The 22,443-nt window shown below is 41.3% G+C and overlaps 1 protein-coding gene across 1 annotated transcript in view; it reads right to left on the bottom strand.

Moving 5' to 3' along the window:
* Positions 1–560: 560 nt before the first annotated feature.
* The window catches only part of LOC142656629 (uromodulin-like), a 38,331-nt gene continuing 16,448 nt past the window's right edge, over positions 561–22,443 (bottom strand). The window contains exons 8-17 of the mRNA XM_075831554.1: positions 20,933–20,947; positions 14,210–14,995; positions 14,026–14,130; positions 12,304–12,512; positions 10,046–10,203; positions 8,894–9,139; positions 6,956–7,118; positions 5,039–5,120; positions 2,534–2,560; positions 561–759 (exon numbers count right to left, since the gene is read on the bottom strand). Coding sequence (XP_075687669.1) covers positions 692–759; positions 2,534–2,560; positions 5,039–5,120; positions 6,956–7,118; positions 8,894–9,139; positions 10,046–10,203; positions 12,304–12,512; positions 14,026–14,130; positions 14,210–14,995; positions 20,933–20,947 — 1,859 coding nt within the window. The 3' untranslated portion in view covers positions 561–691. The remainder of the gene's footprint in view (positions 760–2,533; positions 2,561–5,038; positions 5,121–6,955; positions 7,119–8,893; positions 9,140–10,045; positions 10,204–12,303; positions 12,513–14,025; positions 14,131–14,209; positions 14,996–20,932; positions 20,948–22,443) is intronic.

Genomic DNA, 22,443 nt, shown 5'->3' with positions numbered 1-22,443 from the left:
AACCGCGCTGCAAAACGGCTGAAAATGGGAGGCGGAGGCGTGTTTTTGCCCTATCTTCGGGCGTTTACTCATCTGACCTCCCATTGACATTAATGGGAGGCAAAGAAAGCGTATTTTGCTAAGTTTTTTGCTTGCAGCGCTCAATGGCCGCGGGCGAAAAATCGGCGTGCAGGCAGAGGAAAATCTGCCTCAAAATTCCAAACAGGATTTTGAGGCAGATTTTCCTCCTGCAAAAAACTCTGTGTGAACCCAGCCTAACTGCTCCACTCAGGAGCTGCGAAGACTTAGAGGGAATATTGGTTGTGTGAATTAGGCCTTAGTCTATAGGATTTTCTGCATGCTCTTGAGACAGTCTTGGAGAAATCTTGCAGAGAACACAGGGGTTAAGAACCCAGCCTAATGTTATTTTATGTAAAAGCTAAAGTATTATATTTGCAAACGAATCACCACAATAAAAACGGATGTTTACAATATTTTATTCATTTTCCAAAGGTATACAAAAGCACACACAAGAAAAGCTGCAAATCCAAAACGGCTGTAGGATTTTACTTTAGGATACGGCTTTAGGATATTACAAATGTGACAAATCAAAAAGCATATTATCAAAAATCACCGAACAAAGGAGGGAAAGACAGGAGTATGGGGGGTGTAAATAGGGACAAAATAGGGTCATAAACATAATCACACTTTATTACAGACTGGAGCAGTTCTTGAGACACAGCAGAATAAGTATCAGTGTTATCCAAGATGCATGCATCCCTGTAAAAAAAAATAAAAAATTTTTTGTAACAACAGGCACAGTGAGGGGGATTTATTATTTAAGGTGTTATATACTTGATGACATGCAGCTGTGGTATCCAATATGTGTGCAAAACTATTCGCGAATTTCGCAGACGTATTAGAGACCACATTAATGATACAGAAGAACCAGCTGATACTCCGATTTCACGTCATATCTGGGAATGTCATCATGGTAATCAAGATCATCTGAAATTCCAAGGCATTGAATGGGTACGTCCTGATCCTAGAGGCGGTGACTGGGATAAACTTATACTAGAACGGGAAGCTCGGTGGATATTTTTATTGCAGACTGTTAAATCTCGGGGCCTTAATGATAACATTTCCTATACTTGTTTTCTATGAGGTAATGTTGGTACATGGCGTTGATAGGTTGCTATAATGGTATCGTTGACAACCGTTGATTTATGTCCTCTGGCAAGTTCTATGGTTTATTTATATTTGTATTTATTATTACCATCTATTCCTTTACGACCTCTCATTGACATTAGTTTTATTGCTTCTCCTCTATATAGTACGCCTTTATTTAGAATTCACAGCCGCTTGGAGATTCCCATGGCTACGTGACGCTATGCATCGTCCAATGTGCTCTGGGAGGAGAGATCTGGATGAGCTCCTGAGGGGGCGGGGCGTCGGATGACGTGGTGTCGTCTAATTGGGGGTTTGCGGCAATCGTCCAGCCTCTGAAAGGGCAGGGCTAAAAGCTTAAATAGCCCATGTTCTGTTGCATTGCTGCGGTCAGATACCAGAACCTGCTGTTAGAGAAAAGCTCTAGTAGACACAGAGCGGACAGATAATACTGCACGAGAAACTAATGTGCTAATCGGCCCTGCCTGGCTACACGCCTCTGAAGAAACGTTCTATATAAATTAAGGACGTAGAAACGCGTTAGTCATTTAATTTTGTACAGTGTGAATGCACACTCTTGTCTCCGGGTGTACAATTTTTGTCAAGTGTGAATGCACACTACTACTATAGGTGCTGCACTGTTATCTATGAGTACTTATGCATAAATAATCTATGTGCTGTGGCTCATTACAGTGTGAGTGCACATTGTTTCGATGGTGTTGCGTTTCCACTATTGAGTGTTCATGCACACTCTGCTAGGTATCAGATCTTTACTCAGTGTGAATGCACACTTTGCTATTTAGTCCAGTTAGGGACAGGTGTTATATGTTTAAACTAGATATTTTGGAGTAGTTTCATAATAATTTAACCTCACACAGATTATTATTCAGTATTGGCACCCTTATCTATTCTTACCTACCTGGTATCTATAGGAAATTGTTGGCTTATTCAACCCATTTTTAGGATATAACATTAAAAAAAAAATTTAAGCGTTTTTGTCCAGGCGTTATTATCTATGAGATTCATTATTTCATTAACGCCAAATTTTAGAAGTGGGTGGGGCATAGCGGGAGTGGCCTGACAAATTTACTATTACTTACGCCCAAAATTAGAGTAAATTATAGCGAAAATCTACTCCAGCTGGTAGCTTATGTAGATTTGAGTCTGTGGCGAATGGACAATGCAAAATGCTCTAAATTTTTTTTTAGAGATGTGTGTCAATTTGTTGCGCTTCTCTCTAAGACTGGTGTATGAAACGCCAGTTTTAGTAAATCTGGGCTCGCGTGATCTGATGATGACTATGCTCGCTATCGTGTGGCTACTGCCTTGCTTTGCCTGTGGACAAGTAGTTACAACTAATACATTGTAAATTATAATAGGAACTTACCAGCAGCATCTGAGGTTGAATCATCGTCTGAAAATAATAAGGCATATAAATAGATATTATAATCCTGCTATAACATAAAATGGATTCTATGCAAATTAGATTTATCTAAAAAGGCTGATAAATAAGAGATTATGGTTTTGTCTCCTATGTTGGTTCATGTGTGCTACTATTTTGAACAAAGAGCAGACCTTTCTGCATTTTATCCTGGTGCTTGAATGTCATATAATAATGGTGACTGTTTCTTTCAAAAGTGAAAACGAATGTATTTGGTTTTATTTATTTATTTTTTAAATATTGTGGCAGATTTACTAAGTTGTGCAAGTTTAAGGCCGGGTTCCCACTGGTCGAAAACCCTGCGTAAAATCATATAGTGTATCCAACCAGGAACCCATAGCACATTCCGTCCGAAAAACCGCACCACATTGCGAAAAGCAGTGGTAGAAGAAAAAATTAAATACTTACCCGGCCGCTGTCATTGTGACGGGTCCCTCCTTTGACGTCCAGTCCAGTCTCCCTGGATGATGCTGCAGCCCATGTGACCGCTGCAGCCTGTGATTGGGTGCATCAGTCACATGGAACAAAACGTCATCCCAGTAGGCTGGACTGGAGGAAGAAGCAGGAAGTTCTGGGCATGTATAAACTTTTTTTTTTTCTGAGCTGTGACTTTTGTGGGGGAATCGCTGCGATTTCGCCGCAAAGGTTGCATCACTTGGCTATTAGTAGCGGGTTTTGCCTCCCCATTGAATTCAATGGTGAAAACCCACAACAGAAAAGCAAAGAAATTGCAGCGTAAATTGACATGCTGCAAATTTGAATTCTGGATCACAATTTATTAACATTTTTGCTGCTTTTTTTTTCGCAGCAGGGGGAATACGATTTTTAAAATCTCATCTACTTTGCTGCTACTGTAAATGCTGCAGAATTTCCGCACAGAATTCAGCAGCATTTACGTTACGTGGGAACCTTATACGGCGTAAACTTAGACCAGGCTGTCAGAAGGCGCACCACATTGATCACAGAGGCACATGCTGTGAATGCTGTATGAAAATGTTTATTTTGCAACAAAATTTTGTGCCAGATTTTTGCCACAATTTGGTAAATTGAAGGTGTGACTCGTGGCTTAAAACCGCATGGAAAAATGCATACGTGTGAATACATCTTGAACCATTCCCCTTTTTTCTTGTTCGGCCTTTTCCCACTTAAACACGGCCTTTTTTTTTTAGACACTTTATAAAAGTTTATAGTGAGGCGCAAACATCTGGTCTAAAATAAAATGTGCCAAATTGTGACTAAATGCAAACATCTAGTCTGCAACGAAATGCACCAAAATTTGGTGCATTTTTCAAAACATTCTAAGTAGTAAATCTGCCCCAATATATAATTTTTTGGGGGTCTTTTACAGATCCTAATAAATGTGTCAGAACCTTTTTCTTTTTGATCAATGCCATTTACTTATTGCACAAATGGGTAATTAAAGTAAATACTATTTTTTAATTTTTTGTGCCACTTTTAGCATTGCCTAGGAATATTAATTTCAAAGTGACTGACATTGGACTCCTGCGCTTTGTGTGTTACCTTGCCTGCATGCTTTACTATAAGGGTATGTTCACACACAAACTCAAAAACGTCTCAAAATACGGAGCTGTATTCAAGGGAAAACAGCTCCTGATTTTCAGACGTTTTTTAAGCCACTCGAGATTTTCGCAGCGTTTTTCACAGCGTTTTTTTACGGACGTTTTTGGAGCTTTTTCTCGATAGTCAATGAAAAACGGCTCCAAAAACGGCCCAAGAAGTGACCTGCACTTCTTTTTCACGGCTGTTTTTTTACACGTAAAAAACACAGCGAAAAACGCTCCGTCGGAACAGAACGCTGTTTTCCCATTGGAATCAATGGGCAGATGTTTGGAGGCGTTCTGCTTCCGATTTTTCGGCCGTTTTTTGTCCCTTTACGGCCCAAAAAACGGCCGAAAATGGGCCGTGTGAACATACCCTTACTCACTATATTGTCTTCAATAAAACCATTCTTCATTGTTCTGTGTAAAGGTGTAAGAAGGGGATTTCCCAAGGGTCAGAGGGAGGAGAAAAAGTGTAACAAAACAAAAACAATGTTTTGTCGTTTTATAACAAAATACAAAATAATAGAATGTATTAATTTATGATTTTTTTTAACAAGAAAACTAAAATGTTATGGGCCCTGTATGTGGCTGGACCTGTCTAGTTAGTATAGTGAATTGATTAATACATTAACTTATTACCAGTTTATGGTCCCTATTAAAGGTCAAATTGGATTTTTTTTAAAGTACTTGTTATAATGATTAATTTTGATGATAAAGTTTGTTATGGTTTTAACACTCAATTTAGTTAAATTTATAAAGTTCAAGTTTTTGAATTATTTTTTTGCACTTACAAATTATATTACAGAATTTAAATGACATTTTTTCTTTGATATTCTGTGGTGAGAAGTCAATGATTCTGGCACTTTCCGGTAAAAGTATTAATACTCACTTGATAGGTTTATGGGACCATAATCCAATACAAAAAGATTATCATCACTCTGACGGAAACTTGAGCGAACACCAGAACATGACTATAAAGAAAGCACGTCAGATTTATATGTTAAGAAAGAAATAAAAGTGAAATTCCTGACATATATTAAATTTAATACTATAACATTTTAGTGATATTATTCCTATACTCCTTTAGATCTATATTGATCCCTCACTACACGAAAGAGTTTCCTCTTATCTGGTCTGTTCAGGAGAAAACATGGTGGAGAATATATTAAGACTGGTAAGTGAAACGCCAGACTTAAATTGATTTATGTTGGTGGAAATTTCGGCAAATATATTAAGAGGTGCAACGGAAATTTAAATCTACGTCTGCTATGAGCAGACATACATTTGCACCTTAACCAACTCCAGTTTCTGTCGTAAATTATGATAAATCTGTCCTTTCAGCAGAGGCCCGCCACCTCTGGATAAACCCTGCCCCTTTTCTTGACACTTTTGGAAGTGGCCAGAAAAGTAAAAAGTCTAAATTTGTAGCTATGGCATGGGGCTTTTCAACTTTTAACGCCAGAAAACTGGTGTAAACCTGTTGCTGTATTCACCGCATGGTGTTAAATGCAAAAAAATATTTCTGATGCTACAAGGGTCGTTCACTGGGAGCTATATAAATCCCTATGGAGGGAGCTCCGTCTAGTGGCAGATGCAGGCAGACGCAATTTTATAATGTTAAAGGGTAAGGGCCTGTTCACATCACCGTTCGCTTTCCGTTCCGGGGTTCCGTCTGAGGTTTCCGTCGGGTGAACCCCGCAACGGAAAGTAAAAGTGAAACCACAGCTTCCGTTTCCATCATCAATAGTCGACTCCGCTATTGATTCCGTAGTTAAAACGGAAAACTGACGGAATGGTGACAAACGGAAACCATTAGCAATGTTTCCGTCACCATTGATATCAATGGTGACGGAAACGGAAGCTGTGGTTTCAGTTTCACTTTCCATTGCAGGGTTCACCCGACGGAAACCTCCGACGGAACCCTGGAAAAAGCGAACGGTGATGTGAACAGGCCCTTACTAAACGTTTAACAAACTTCTGACATGTCATAGTGGCATGTCAGAAGTTTTGATTGGTGGGGGTCCGAGCACTGAGACCCCCACCAATCACTAAAACAAAGCAGCAGAAGAGCTCGTGTGAGCGCTCAGCCGCATTGTTTCTGTTCGGCTTTTTCCAGAAATCAATATATCAGAGTACGGGCTCAATAGAAAGTCTATGAGTCCGTACTCCGCTACATCAGCTTTCCGGAAAAAGGCAAACAGAAACTAAGCGGTTGAGCACTCACACGAGCCCTTCTGCTGCTTTGTTTTAGTGATTGGTGGGGGTCTCAGTGCTCAGACTTCCACCAATCAAAACTTCTGGCATGTCACTATGACATGTCGGAAGTTTGTTGAATGTTTAGTTACCCTTCAATGTATAGCTGTGTGAATCGTAGCAAAGGACTTGAAGCTCTGTATCAGGAAACTCGAGCACCAACCTGGACACTATTAAAATTAAATTATTAGTACACTTTCCTGCCCGAGACCAGCACTATTAACCCATTCACCATCCTAAGCCATATAATCATTATATGCTATCAGGTGTTAACCACTAAACCACCACAGACCTCCAGAGATATTAGATATTGACCCGTACTCATCCTAGATCAACGTGGATGATATCAATATTAACCCGTTTATGACCTTAGAGCACCAGAGATATTAGGTTAAATAATGGAGGAGGGGGTATAGGAACATGGGGTGTAAAACTGCTAAATGAGCACACACCTTAAAATCAGAATAATGGGTTATAAAGTTTATCGAAACAATAAAAACATTGGTTATTAATTGTTTTCAATATATTTACAATCAAAGAGGCCATTACTTACAGGTTTGCATATGTCTCTTGTGGTATCACAGATTCTTGCTTCACAGTGCAAAAATACTGAGTCGTAATCTCCGACAAATTGGAACATCTGAACGGAAAAACGTCCTTGTGTAGAGACTCCATTTTCCCTGACATTTACCGTTCCATCCCGCCTGTTAGGACAACTGTAAAAAAGAAAGTAATCAGATCAACTGCTAGCAATCCAAGAACTCTCCATGTGAACACAATATTATTATTTCCTAAGGCCCTGTTCACATCAAATTTTTTGGCCTACCTTTTACGTACAAGCTGGAAAAGGCTTGTGACGTATTTGTTAAATATAGGCAGTGACGGATTCCTAACAGTGGCATTTGTCACCCATAGACTATTATGACATCTGTTTAACGTATACGTCATGAAAAGCAATTGAAAGCTTATGACATATACACTATATGGACAAAAGTATTGGGATACAACCCTCAATCATTGAATTCAGGTATTTCATTCGGTCCCATTGCCTCAGGTGTATATAATTCAGCACCTTGCCATGCAGTCGCCTTTACAAACATTTGTGAAACAATGGGTCGTTCTAAAGAGCTCCCTGATTTCCTGCGTGGTCCTGTAATAGGACACCACTGTTCTAACAAGTTTATTTGTGAAATTTCTTCCACTCTAGATAATCGACGATCAACTGTTATTATTGCAAAGTGGAAACGTTTAGGAACCACAGAAACTCAGACATGAAGTGGCAGATAACGTAAAGTTACAGAGCGGGGTCGAAACGTACTGAGGGGCATAATCAGGGCTGGCTCCAGGTTTATGTGGGCTCTTAGGCGACATAGACTTAGTGGGCCCCTTTGCGGGGGAACTCACCGTAGCAGTAAAAGGGCAGAAATTGGCATAGAAGTTAGGCCCTGTTTATGCCCCCATATAGTAGTTAGACCCCCAGTTTGTGCTCCCATATAAAAGTTAGGCCCCCTTTATGTCCTCATATAGAATTTAGGCCCCCTTTTTGTTCCCCCATATATACAGTGCCGTCTATAGATAATGCTAAAGTGCCCTCTATAGATAGTGCCACAGTGCCCTTTGTAGATAGGACCACGCACGCCCCTGTAAATAATGCCACAGTACCCTCTGTAGATAGTGCCACACAACACCCTGTAGATAGCGCCACACCCCCCACCTTGTAGATAGCGTTATACCCCCTCCCTGTAGATAGCACCATTGGGGCTCCCCCTAGAAGAATCCGATCCAGGAGGGGCCCCTGATGTCACTGTCCATATATGAAGAGGGATGTCAGGGGCTCCCTTTAGAAGTGGAATCTCCGGCCAAAGCTTCGGTAACACTCTGGCCCGGGGATTCCGCTCCTGGAGGGTGCTGACGCCGGCCCTGGGCATAGTGCATAAAAGTCGCCAACACTCAGCTGACAAAATAACTGCAGAGTTCCAAACCTCCTCTGGCATTTGTATCTACACAAAAACTGTGCTCCGGAAGCTTCATGACATGGGTTTCCATGGCCGAGCAGCTGCATGTAAGCCACACACCAAGCACAATGCCAAACGTCGGATGGAGTGGTGCAAAGCACGCCGCCACTGGACTCTGGATCAGTGGAAACGTTTTCTGTGGAGTGACGGATCCCGCTTCTCTATCTGGCAGTCTGATGGACGAGTCTGGGTTTGGTAAATGCCAGGAGAACATTATCTGCCTGACTGCATAGTGCCAACTGTAAAGTTTGGCGGAGAAGGTATAATACTATGGGTTTTTTTTTTTTCAGGGGTGGCTTACGCACCTTAGTTCCAGTGAACTTTGTGGTAACAGTTTGGCGTTCGGTCCTTTTCTGTTCCAGCATGTCTGCGCCCCAGTATTGGTGATGGTTATAGCAGCATAACATAATGCAGTTCATGATCTCCTTCTCTGTCTATGTATTACTCAGGTTATACCTACATTTTCTTAAACTTACCTATTCTTTATTATATCATATTTCACCGGATCATAGAAATTTCTTGTTGGTGTGGCAAAGCAATTCTTCATCAGCATAACATACTGGAACGTGTTTTCACCTTCAAGAGTGACTGCAACATACAGTGTGGCTTTTGTTGACAACGTAATCTCATAATCTTTATACGGGGACACATAATTCTCATCTTTATAGAGGACCATTTGTGCCCTGAACTGCCCAGTGCCTTCAATGCTCAAAGTCAGTGAACTGTAAAAATAATGACGGCATTACGGATATTGAAAATTATCAACTTTGTACAAGTTATCATATACTAACCAACCAGAGATACATAGACGTATCTCGGCCCTGAAACGTCTTTTAATAATTATCCCAGGCTCTAAAAATGTTACAGATGTGGGGTGACAGCCGATAAAGGCAGACAGAACCGTCTCCAAATAAGGTCTCATCTGGCTTTCCACAGACCCTGCATGGCATATCAATTTGCATTACTATACATTTATATCATCACACTTTAATACTCTGCTTAAGTGTCACGGTAGTTGTGGCAGGTCTTTACTCTCTCATTCTATTCATGACACCACTGATGCCAGATGGTGGTTCCATGATAGAGAAGTACTTCAGTGTATGGCAATGTGTGTGGACACAGTATTTTTAAATGGAAAGATGAAAGTTTAGATAAATTCTAGGATGAATACATAAAGAAAATGAGATTATAATCAGGAATCAAAGCAGAATTTGTGGTTCCAATCTATGAGATGCTCCTGGAATAGCTTAAAGGGGTTGTACAGGATTAGATAAAAATAACTGCTTTCTTCCAAAAACAGCACCACACTTGTCTACTGGTTGTGTGTGGTATTGCAGCTCATCCCCATTCCCTTCAATGGTGCTTAGTTGCAATACAGGAGACAACCCATGAACAGATGTGGTGCTGTTTCTGGAAGAAAGCAGCCATGGTGGTTTTATAATCCTGTATAACTTTTTTAATGGTCACACAAAATACATTGGAAGAAAGTCCCGCAGTTTAGCTACCATTACAATGCGGAGCACCCTGGTGAAGTCACTCCTTCCAGACACACACAAGTATTTTTATTGCTACTTTTACATGTCTCGGTATTAATAGAGAGTTTAGTCACCAGTGTATGATACCATTACCTTATAACTGGCTTTAATGAGTTATCTAGAGTTAGTTGTAAATCCAGCGGATATGAACAGGAAAATTCCAGTTGAACCTCATGATTTCTTATAATGATCTGGTCTGTTTTCATTTGCACAATCATTGTATTTTTGTAAATTGCATGTGTTCCATTATTCTAAAAAAAAAGTTACATTAATTGTTATTCGTATATATATTTTCTATTTCAGCACGCCATTGTCATATTCACAAATATAGGGAACAAAATTAGGCTCTGATCGCTATTCAGTTCTCTCTGGTTTCCATTACTTTTGATGGGCAGAATAAAGTAGTCTACTGCGTTGTTCTGCCAAGTAAAAACAAAAAAAAAACCTGGCGGATTCATTACAAGTCAATGGGATCTGTTAAGATGTTACAAAACGGATCAGAACAGGTCCATCAAGGATCCTCTAAAAAAAACTGTGATCACTCAATTTTACATAGGATGCTTCTTTAATAACAAAAAATGCACCACATGACTGAGGCAATAGCATGTATTTTCAGCTACCTGCTACCTCTCTCAATGCCAAAGTCTTACGCGATCTTGTCTCATTTTTTTTTTCCAATCATGCATAAAGACATATATACTAAAGTGGACACAGGTCAGCCCGAGCCATCATTATAGTTGACAGCTCTCCCAGATTGTTTAGGAGTCTCTAAAAATAAGAGGAAATTCCCATATTTAGAAATGAGTAAGCAAGTCACCCTCCTGAGGAAACAGCTGTAATGTGCGAGGCTGTGAGCGCAAAAAGCAACGTTCTCAACTGGGCCAAGCTTTGTTACGGCACAAGAAAAACCAAGGCAAATCCAGTCAAAATGGTTTTCTTATATGGTTCCTGCGTGTGAGAAGATCGCATTGGCAAAGTGTCTGATCCATAACCATCACTGAGTGCGCAGGTTTAAAGGCTCTATAGAGCTTTTTTTTTTACTCCTTTGACACTACCTAAAAAATTTTAGAGAGTCATACTACATTCTAAACAAAAAAACATTTATATCCATAAAGGTGTGGTCAAAATATTGTGTCAGGTTTTTAGTAACAGAAATCTCTGAACAGGGCCAAAGGGATTAAAAAATCTTTATTGAGCCATTTTATTCTGGAAATCAATGGTGGTTATGAATCAGAGGCATCACCGATATGATCTTCCCTCGTGTAGGGACGGAACAAGCTCTTTTGGTGCCCAACGCAAACATGCCGAAATGTCCCCTCCCATAACAGTGACAGCTACAGTTCCCACAGTGATAGCCAAGTGTCCGCATAACAGACAGCCAGGCCCGTCCTTTAGCCCCTTTGAGCATCCTGGGCCCTGCACTTGCTGCCACAGTCTCCATCTACTTACCCTCCCCGGGTTGGGTCCTTTTTCGCTCCGGGCGCTGTGCTGGGTCCTGATGCCATTCAATGTCAGAACACAGTATGCGCAGCGCAGATAATGTCCTGACACTAAATGGCGTCAGGACCCATCACTACACCAGGTCCTGAAGAGGAGATTACTCAGCAGCAGGGATGGTAAGTATATGTCTTCTAGGACACTGTATCTAATCCTATCATGTGTGATACTGTTTGCTGGAGCCCTGTATCTAAGCCTCTCATGTGTGATACTGTCTGCTGTGGCTCAGGAGAGAGCCGCACCATCTTACACCGGCGCGGATCACTTGACATAATATAGACAGGAAGTGTCATGTGATTTGATTCATGGCCCGGTTTGCGCCTGAAGAGAATAGGAGAAGGACACGCAAGACGCGTCTGTGAAGGGAAGATAAGCGAGTCAGTGAATACAAGGCATGTTAAAAAAAATACCATAGGCCTGTGTGACACATTGATTTTTGTGAAATGCAGGAGGACCCCACAATTAACCCTTGCCCTGGGCCCCAAAAAGGCTAAGGACGGCTCTGCAAAGAGCAACAGTGACTTTATTACAGTGACAACCACACTTCCCACGTAACAGTTCCACCTACAGTGCTCCCATAGATACCAACAACACTGCCCACATTAGTACCAGCTGCAGTTCCCCCAGGAGTACTAACTACAAAGTGCCTCCTTCAATTGGCAATACTAGCCACAGTTCCCCATGAAAACTGTGAAATGCAGGAAATCACAGGCAAGGAGCCACTAGAGGGTGCTTAGATCTAACCATCATGGCTGCTGTTGAGTGATGCACCCCGTTTTCTGCATGAAAAGGATGAAGCTGTCTTTTGACAGCCATATCTTCCTATATGATTGGCGCTGTATGAGGGTACTTACTATCAGATGATTTCCACATGCTCCATCTTGGAGAAGAGTAGCAACTGAAATGACTCCAGTATTATTCCACTCTGTATTACCAATACAGCTGCTATCTAGGAGGTGGGTATAGGTGACATTAAGGTTAAGCCTTCTCAATTGGCATGTATGGAAAGAAGCTGTCATTTTCTTTGTATCACACACTAGATCAAGGCCCAAGTCTTCAATATCTATACAAAAAAAATTGGAATAATTTGATTCATATATAAATAATTCTGACATATTTTTTGCTCATAAACGAAAATGCTAGATTATATTTGTTTTATATGATGATACATTTAACCATAATACAGCAACTTCAAAAATCTATGGGCTCTGACTGTACTCCCCTATGCCTCCAATTTTATATGGAGGGGCTTCATGCAGAATCTTTGAGCGACACAGATTGTGACATTTTACTGTAAATTTACAATGAGAATACAAAGAGGTACGTACCACACATCGGCATGGTGTGGTACGTACCACACGTAATGCTTACTGCCAGTGGCGTAAATTAAAGCTCCTGAGCCCCAAAGAAAAATATGTAACATGGTCTCCAATCTGCCATGTGCCATTTATAATACTGTAGTCTTGTTACATGGCAGAGGATCCTATAAAGGCGTTTTCCCACAAACACATGTATCCCCTATCCACAGGATGAGAAAATTGCAGATAAAAACAAGGATCTATAAGGCGCTGCTCGTTGTAGTGGACAAATGAGATTCCTGAGATCGGGTAAATAGTTTTGTAAAAAACTGTTTTAATTGCAACGCGTTTCAGCACCGAACCGGCGCTTTCATCATGCCTGATGAAAGCGCCGGTTCGGTGCTGAAACGCGTTGCAATTAAAACAGTTTTTTACAAAACTATTTACCCGATCTCAGGAATCTCATTTGTCCACTACAACGAGCAGCGCCTTATAGATCCTTGTTTTTATCTGCAATTTTCGTACCCAAGCGGTCTCCTTCGGCGACCGGCCCGGATCTGGCAGCAGCTACCTCGTGGACCCCAGTGCTCAACTCTTCTAACCCACACGGTGAGCATTTATATTTCTTCACCTTCTTACACCACCTTCTTGATCCATACCAAGTGGCGCCGTGGCTTTTTCTCTCCCCGTTCCTATCCACAGGATAGGGGATACAGGTGTGATCGGTTGGGGTCCGATCGCTGGGACACCCAGCTAAGAGGAGAATGGGCGACCGAAAGTCCCCCGAAGGCCTCCATGAGAATGGAGCGCTGGTGCGTATGCTCGACCAGCGCTCCATTCATTTCTATGGAGCTGCTAGAGACAGTGGTCCTGGAAGACCCATAGAAATGAATGGAGCACTTGCCGAGCATACGCACCAGCGCTCCATTCTCATGGCTGATTTTAGGTCCCCCATTCTCCTCATCACTGGGGGTAGGAGCAGTCAGACCCCCAGCGGTCACACATGTATTCCCTATTCTATGGATAGCAGATACATGTGTTTTGTGGAAAAACTCCTTCAATCCCACTCAGGCACCAGGGTTCAGACACGACTGCCACCTCTGTACCCCTTATAGCTGCGCTCGTGCCTACTGCTCTATAATTAAAAACCCTAGGGACTCTGAATGCTGTTGTGCAGCCTCTGTACAAACAGCTGAGCCGTCTGCATAAGGCCTTAACCTACGTATATGTCCTTTGTGTTAAAAGCTGAACAAAACCTTGAAAATAAATTTCACATACCGTAAATTTCACGTTTATTTTTACAGACACAAGTGTAGCTCCCATGAATCATTTTGCATTCTTCATCTTCTGTGCAGGGGCATACATCTTTTACTGTAGCTGGGTCTAAAATAAAATAACATAACATCAATCTAATATTTTATAATAATAAAAATCAGTGTATCTCGCAGGTAAAGTACTATACCTGTGCAATAAGCTGAGCTGCAGAACGGCACCCCATTTATATTATACACGTGATATCCACCTGGACAAGCCTTGATCTGGACACTGGTTGACTGGTGACAACAATTTCTATTCCAGTGCACACAAGCTGTAAGATTTACAATTCCCTCTCCTTCTCCTGGATGTGTTCCGTTTATCCACATTGGTGCATATGTTTTGCACTGCCTTTCAGGCACGCAGGTTTCCGGCATCCGAATGCCCCCTATGCCTGTAAATCTGTACCATCCGGATAAGGCGATATCGCAGTTATAACCAAAACGACTGTCTATGCTTCTCCATGGATCATCAAGTGTAGTATAATTAGAACAAGGGTCAAAACAGTTAAAATGTCCTTGATACTTTGTACAGGCCATGTCGTGACTACAAGCACCTGCAATACATTCATTCACTTCACAATAATTGCCATTACCATAGTAGCCAGATGGACATGTACACGAGAAGCCGCCATTAAAGTTTGCGCATTTTGCTAGAGGGTGACAACTGCTGTGATTTCGGTCAGAACATTCATCAATATCAACACAAACATCTACAGAGTTTTTGGTAAACCCATATGCACATTCGCATCTGTATGACCCATATGTGTTTATACAGGCACCGGAGCATTTGTGGGTCCAAGAATAGGCACATTCATCATCGTCAGAGCATTGAAATCCATCGCCGATTAACCCTTTGTTGCAATTGCATTGTTTCCTGCCCAAATTTTCTTCACATGTAGCATTAGGGTGACATTTAGAGCAGTCAGTGGTAGCTAGGAAAGAAAAAAAGACATAAATTAAATGCAACTCAATATTCTCCTGGGATAGTTCTAAGAAATGTAATGTAAACTGTAAGATAATAGCCGCTAATTTCTAGTAACTTTTAGGGTATGTTTTTACAATGTTATTATAATTCAGATTTCGGTGCGTATTCTATGTTGAAATCCACGTAAAATCCACACACAAACCGCCTCCCATTGATTTCAATGGGAAAACTACGCAGCCATTCAAACAATGCACAATTTTAAACTATTTAAAAAAACAGTGACCTGTCAATTCTTGGTGTGGAATCCCCGTATACTTTATCAATTTAACTAATGGAGGCTTAAAATTCGTACCTAATCCGCAGGAAAACCTTATCATTAATTTGAAGGTGGACCCGTGGATATCTGACGGGGATTTCCCATGAAATCCACGTTGGATTTTTTTGTCTCTAATTCCGTCATGTGAATATAGCCTATAGGGATCCAACCTATGGGACCCCTATCGATCCACAGAACAAAGGGGATTTTCTAAAGGTAAACAAACATTCGGTAATTAGTCAATTAAAATTAGAGCAGATTTCCATAATTGCAGCAAAACGAAGTAATATTGTAATTTTGCTGTGACTATGAAAATAGCTCCAATAAAACACGACAAAGAACACAAAAAGTCTCATGTAAATACACCCTAAAAAATGGCCCTAACAGCTTTTTTTTTTATGCAGTTTTTGGCCGTGTTTTTAATATGTGCCGGCACCATAAAGCTCAACTTTATTGTATCTAATTTAAATGGTCATTCCTTGACGTCCTTCGCAGCAGCACTCATGGGGATATTCTATCCTCCTAAAAGACAAGACAGGTGGTATCGATTACTTAAAGAGGCTCTGTCACCAGATTTTCAAACCCCTATCTCCTATTGCAGCAGATCGGCGCTGCAATGTAGATAACAGTAACGTGTTTTTTTTTTTTTAAAAAACGAGCATTTTTGGCCAAGTTATGAGCATTTTTATATTTATGCAAATGAGCCTTTCTTAAGTACAACTGGGCGTGTTTAAAGTTAAGTACAAGTTGGCGTGTATTGTGTGTGTACATCTGGGCGTTTTTACTTCTTTTACTAGCTGGGCATTGTGAATAGAAGTGTATGATGCTGACGAATCAGCATCATCCACTTCTCTTCGTTACCACCCAGCTTCTGGCAGTGCACAGACACACAGCGTGTTCTCGAGAGATCACGCTGTGACGTCACTTCCTGCCCCAGGTCCTGCATCGTGTCGGACGAGCGAGGACCCATCGGCACCAGGCGACAGAGGCTACAGTTGATTCTGCACCAGCATCGGCGTTTGCAGGTAAGTCGATGTAGCCACTGTCGCCTGGTGCCGATGTGTCCTCGCTCGTCCGACACGATGCAGGACCTGGGGCAGGAAGTGACGTCACAGCGTGATCTCTCGAGAACACGCTGTGTGTCTGTGCACTGCCAGAAGCTGGGTGGTAACGAAGAGAAGTGGATGATGCTGATTCGTCAGCATCATACACTTCCATTCACAATGCCCAGCTAGTAAAACAAGTAAAAACGCCCAGATGTACACACACAATACACGCCCACTTGTACTTAAGAAAGGCTCATTTGCATAAATATAAAAATGCTCATAACTTGGCCAAAAATGCTCGTTTTTGAAAAAAAAAAAACCTTACTGTTATCTACATTGCAGCGCCGATCTGCTGCAATACGAGATAGGGGTTTGAAAATCTGGTGACAGAGCCTCTTTAAGTCAACTAACAGCCCAATAATAGCTAGCATCACAGTAGGCATCTTGTGTTTTTTTCTGTCCTTTCTACAAAAGGAAATGTGGTGTGTACAGTGTTGGGAGTTATACTCTAAATTTTGTTGATATTCCAACTCCTGTTAAATTTATGTAGCCTGGTATATGTATGCAGGGTTGCTGCATTGTGTACAGCTTGTGATCTTTCTTTTCACTTTGCAGTTAGCGGCTTACATTGCCACTTTTACCTCCATTTCTTTGATATATCTAATTCTGTAGAGTCTGCTGGATATTGCGTTACAATATGTACTTACATCGGTAGGCGTCCTCCAGCTGCCATAGCGCTCCTGAGCATGCACACTTTAGCGGCCGTCATAACTCGCTGTGCTCGAAGCAGCGCCACACGTGCACGGGTTAGTGGCTACTGATAAGGAAAACACTAATGCACTGACCAATGAGTGCATAGGAATAAGCGAGGAGGGATACTTAAATCAGTCAGAGACTATTAATTAGTTCCTGCTCGTCCTGGCTGATCTAGATATTCCTCCACACACAAGGTACATGTATCTTCTTCATTTAATAAACTACTTAAGTTATAAAATTCATTATACATGAAAGGTCTGACTTCTACATCCGTTATCCACAGATGTCTAGTCAAGGCTCTGGAAATAGGGAATCCGTGAGAAAGTCTGCAGAAGTGCACTACGAAGGGCATATCTAACGGGTGCTGCCCAAGCAAAGACGGCACTGGCCTCCACCACTATGGCAAAAAAATTAAGATCTTGGCTCTTGCAGATGGAGGAGGATGTTGATAATGATGTCTCATGGGACGATATTCTGAAATCCTTCACACAAGTCTCATTAGCACCTGATTTTCTCTGCAATGCCATGGTCCAGCAGGCCAGATTCACAGCCCGTACGATGGCCCTATCAACAGCTGGGAGAATGTCCCTATGAATAAAACCATGGGGTGCAGATGTCCACTCCAAGAACACACTCTGTTCCATGGAATTTCAGCCTGACAGGCTTTTCGGGGCAGAACTTGATTCTCTAATGGAAGATCTATCCGACAAGAAAGGGAAATCTCTCCCTCAGTCAGGAAAACGCAAAAGGAAGTCTTATTTTTGTGGCCAATCCAGAGGCCAGAATAGAGCAGGGAGAAAAGATAGAGGGGACAATTCCTCCTCAACCGGTATACAAAGGTACCAGCGAGGGAGCTATAGACGCCCAAGAGGTAGAGGAAGAAACCCTCCACCCACTGGCAGAAGATTGGAGTTCTGACGTCAAATGTATACCAGTAGGAGGAAGGTTGTCTTTTTTTCTATCCCCAATGGGAAAAGTACATAAAAGACCATTGGGTGCTAAACATAATAAAGGATGGTTACAAAATAGAATTAAGTTCGCACCCACCAGAAATATTCCTCACTACTTCAATATCTTCCAGCACAAAGCAAGCTCTCCTAGAGAAAGCGATCTTAGAATTTATGGAGATGAAGGTCTTAGAGAAAGTCTCCAGTTCAGAGACTCAGAGAGGAGTCTTTTCCAAAGTATTTCTGGTTCCCAAACCAGGAGGAAAGTGAACAATAATAGATCTCCGATATCTGAACAAATTTATATGCAAGAGAAAGTTCAGGATGGAGACCATTCGTTCTGCACACTCTCTACTGGACAATGGGGATTTTCTTGCCACAGTAGATTTGGATTCATACCTTCACATACCCATCCATCCAAGGTACAGAAAATTCCTACGCATTACCGTTTGGATACAGGGGGAGCTAATCCATCTACAGTTCACATCACTGCCATTCGGGACCCTCAACACTATAGCGGACAGACTCAGCCGCGATCTGCCTCTACCAGGAGAATGGTCTCTAGACCAACATATCTTCAATCAGATGATGGAATATTGGGGTCAACCACAAGTGGACCTAATGGACACCCGGGAGAATGCGAAGGTAGGTCGATTCTGTTCCCTGTTCAGAGCAGACAGACCATGGGCCTTAGACGCCCTATCCATACCATGGGAATTTCGCCTAGCGAACATATTTCCGCCCATTCCGATGATCCCAAAGGTCTTGCAGAAGATCAAACGGGAACAGATCTCGGTACTTGCCATCTGCCCCTACTGGTCAAAGTGTGCATGGTTCTCTCTACTCATGTCAATGAGCAAGGGGAATTCCTGGATTCTACCCCAGATTCCGTCCCTGGTGTCACAGGGCAATTGATATTGTCCCCATCTGGACCGGCTCCAGTTAACAGCATGGAGGTTGATCGCTCCTTTCTAGCTGAATCAGGTCTGTCAGAGTCAGTCATTAACACCCTCTTACAATCTAGAGGAGCCGCTACCAACAGAACCTATGGTAAGATAAAGGTTTTTTTTTCCGAATGGTGAAAAAAACAATAAATTCTCTCCCTCCACTCCATCTGTTCAAAACATACTAGAGTTCCTACAGGAGGAGTTTGATAAGGGACTCAGACCAAGTACAATAAGAAAGTTATCTGCAGAACCTCTTATCCAAAGATTCTTAAAAGCAGTTCAGAAGATTAGATCAACTGTTTTTGATCCAGTACCTAAGTGGGACCTTTGTATTGTGCTCAATAATCTTTGTGAACCTACGTTTGAATCCCTACGTTCCGTAGATTTGAAATACCTCTCACTCAAGGTATGCTTCTTAGCGGCTATAACAACTGCCAAGAGGGTCAGTGACATACAGGCTCTGGGCTCTTCGGAACCTTATCTATTGGTTCTCCAGGACCATGTCTTAAATAGGACCTTGCCTTATTTTTACCCAAAAGTTCCTTCATTCCAGAACATTAATCAACAAATTGAGCTACCTGTGTTCTGCCCAAACCCATCATCAGAGGATGAATGTAAACTTCACTCATTAGACGCAGGTAGAGCGTTAAAGATTTATATGGAACGTACTAATGACTTTAGAAAGTCGGAACATCTCTTCCTATCATGTCACGGAAAAAATAAGGGGAAAAAAATAATCTAAGGCATCCTTGTCCAGATGGATAAGGGAAGTAATTACTATTTGCGATTCCCAATCAGGGTTGCAAGCTCCACGTCCTATCAAGGCCCATTCTACTAGAGCCTTATCCACATTGTGGACAGAGAAAAACTGCATTCCAATTGACCAATTGATCCAATTGAGATTTGTAAAACTGCCTCATGGAGTTCTTCGCATACTTTTGTAAAGTATTACAAACTAGACATCAGGGAAGATGGAGAAACAGCCTTTGGTCGAGCAATTATATTGTCCGTGATAAAATAACCCTCCCCAATGAGCTGCGAAGGACATCAAGGAAAGTGTCATTTCTACTCACCGTAAATTCTCTTTCCTTTAGTCCAAGCAGCAGCACTGCTTTCCCACCCAATAAAATATTTGTGTTCTGTTCAGCATACCTTGAGTATTGAAGATTTCTTTATCGTTAGAAAAACACAAAATGCCTACTGTGATGCTAGCTATTATAGGACTGTTAATTGACTAAAGTAATTGATACCACCTGTTCTGTCTTTTAGGAGGATAGAATATCCCCATGAGTGCTGCTGCGAAGGACTAAAGGAAAGAGAATTTACGGTAAGTAGAAATTACACTTTATCATTTAAACTATTTTACAATTGAACACCTTATAGAATGATCACTTCCTAATATAGAATATTTAAAAATTCTGACTCGGTACCTCCTTTCTTTCACTCTATCCCCCGTTGCTATGTGAAATTCTCCTAGTAAACCGATACTTAGTTGGCGGTCTTTATGTAAAATTTGTATACTAGATTAGCTACAGTGTATACAGAGTTTTTCCTCTCCTCAACAGCGTGCACGCTTCTGTGCTCTTATCAAAACAATGACTGCTCATGCTTCGGCAATTTCCTCCTCCACTTAGCTACATGCTGACATCATTACTAGAGGCAGCGACTTAGCGCTAAGCCTTCTTTTGCTGTCACTGCAGTTCGCGCTCCCGATCCAGCCACAAAGAAAGATAGAAGCTGTGGGCACCAGATGGAGGTAGATCCCGCTCCTCAACCATCCAGCTACAAAAAAGTTTTCAACCACCAAATGACCCGTGGATATCAATAAAAAGTTGGGCCAGCATTATACCACAATTGGAGTACTGCCACTTTTTTTTCGGGGGGAAGGGGGAGATAGGTACATTATAAACTGAGAACTGGATGGTTACTTACCGGAAATGTTTGTTCCTGGAAGGAAATGAGACAAAAAATTAGATATCTATGCATACAATAATCAAATTATAATATGTAATTTTAAACGCAGAAGTGTAAAATGTGATGTAATCAAAAAAGATTTACGGGTAATGCACAATCTCATCTGAATCACATTAGGCCTGTTCACACTAGTGTCATTGCTTCCGTTTACAATGGAGACATGACCACTGTGATGGATCTTTTTCTGACTGATCCTGTTGACTGTAATTGGGTTTGTAGGGTTCCAGTATTTTTAAACAAAAAAAGAGCACTGCAGACTGCTCTTTTCCTATAACGGAAATGGTACCCTGTAGCACATGTGTGAACAAAGCCTTATTGTTGGCAAAAAAGTAAGTGCATCATGTAAAAGAGGGCATCATGTACTGTAGAAATGTAGATGCCAGTATTGTGGCTAATTTCTACTTATATAACATATAAGTTCTTTTCCACAATTAACCTATCAATTGGTTCCAACCACTGGGACCCTCACCAATTGCTAGAACAGGGGACCTGTTTCTTCTAAGCCTTGTAATATGGTCAGCCGCCAAGCAAACACAAGCATGGCTCATTTCATACAAGTTTACAGGAGATTGTCATTATTAAAGGGATTGCCCGTATTCTGTATTAGGGTTATTGACTCAAGACATGGTGGCCTCCCTTTATGTGCTAGAGTGGAGGGACATTGCCAAGCAGCGCTTCTTGCTCTGGTGGACTCAGGTCATCCGTGTATTAGATTAGATAAGCATTGGTTATCATATATATATTTGGCAAGGACGTGGTGTCTGAGGCAGTTCGTTCCACCCACAGCCCGACCTGCAAGAAGCCTGTGAGGAAGGAGATGTGAGTGCTCAGTCTGTCTGTTGTTTGTGCCTCTATTTGTCTGTGTGTCCCTGTGTTTGTGTGTGTATAACTTCCAGTATGTGCCTTTGTGTGTGTATTTGTGTATAAGTGCCTATATATATGTATCTGTATGTGTATATATTTCTGTGTGTGCATCTACTACATTATCTGTACTCAGAGTTATCACTGTGAGTTATCTTTGTGTTTACATAGGACTACAGGTAACATCTACATTATCTGTACTCAGACAGTTATCACTGTGTTATCTTTGGTGTTACATAGGACTGCAGGTATCATCTACTACATTATCTGTACTCAGAGAGTTATCACTGTGTTATCTGTGGTGTTACATAGGACTGCAGGTAACATCTACATTATCTGTACTCAGAGAGTTATCACTGTGTTATTTGTGGTGTTACATAAGACTGCAGGTAACATCTACTACAATATAGGGTAACAAACAGAAGGAGGTCCACGTCCTTTACCCTGGGTGAATAATCTATTATTCAGCAAACGCTTTCGCATTTTTCTTAGGTTTCAAATTTTGGTAATTAGGTTTTAAAATACACTTATATTTTTTTATAAGATTTTTTACAAATACTTATCATCATTCCTTTTGCTAGTAAACCCGTGTAACGGGTTTTCTATGC

Source organism: Rhinoderma darwinii, chromosome 6 (genome assembly GCF_050947455.1).
Source record: "Rhinoderma darwinii isolate aRhiDar2 chromosome 6, aRhiDar2.hap1, whole genome shotgun sequence".
NCBI classification, from domain to species: domain Eukaryota; kingdom Metazoa; phylum Chordata; class Amphibia; order Anura; family Rhinodermatidae; genus Rhinoderma; species Rhinoderma darwinii.
This window is presented reverse-complemented; position numbering and strand designations above follow the sequence as displayed.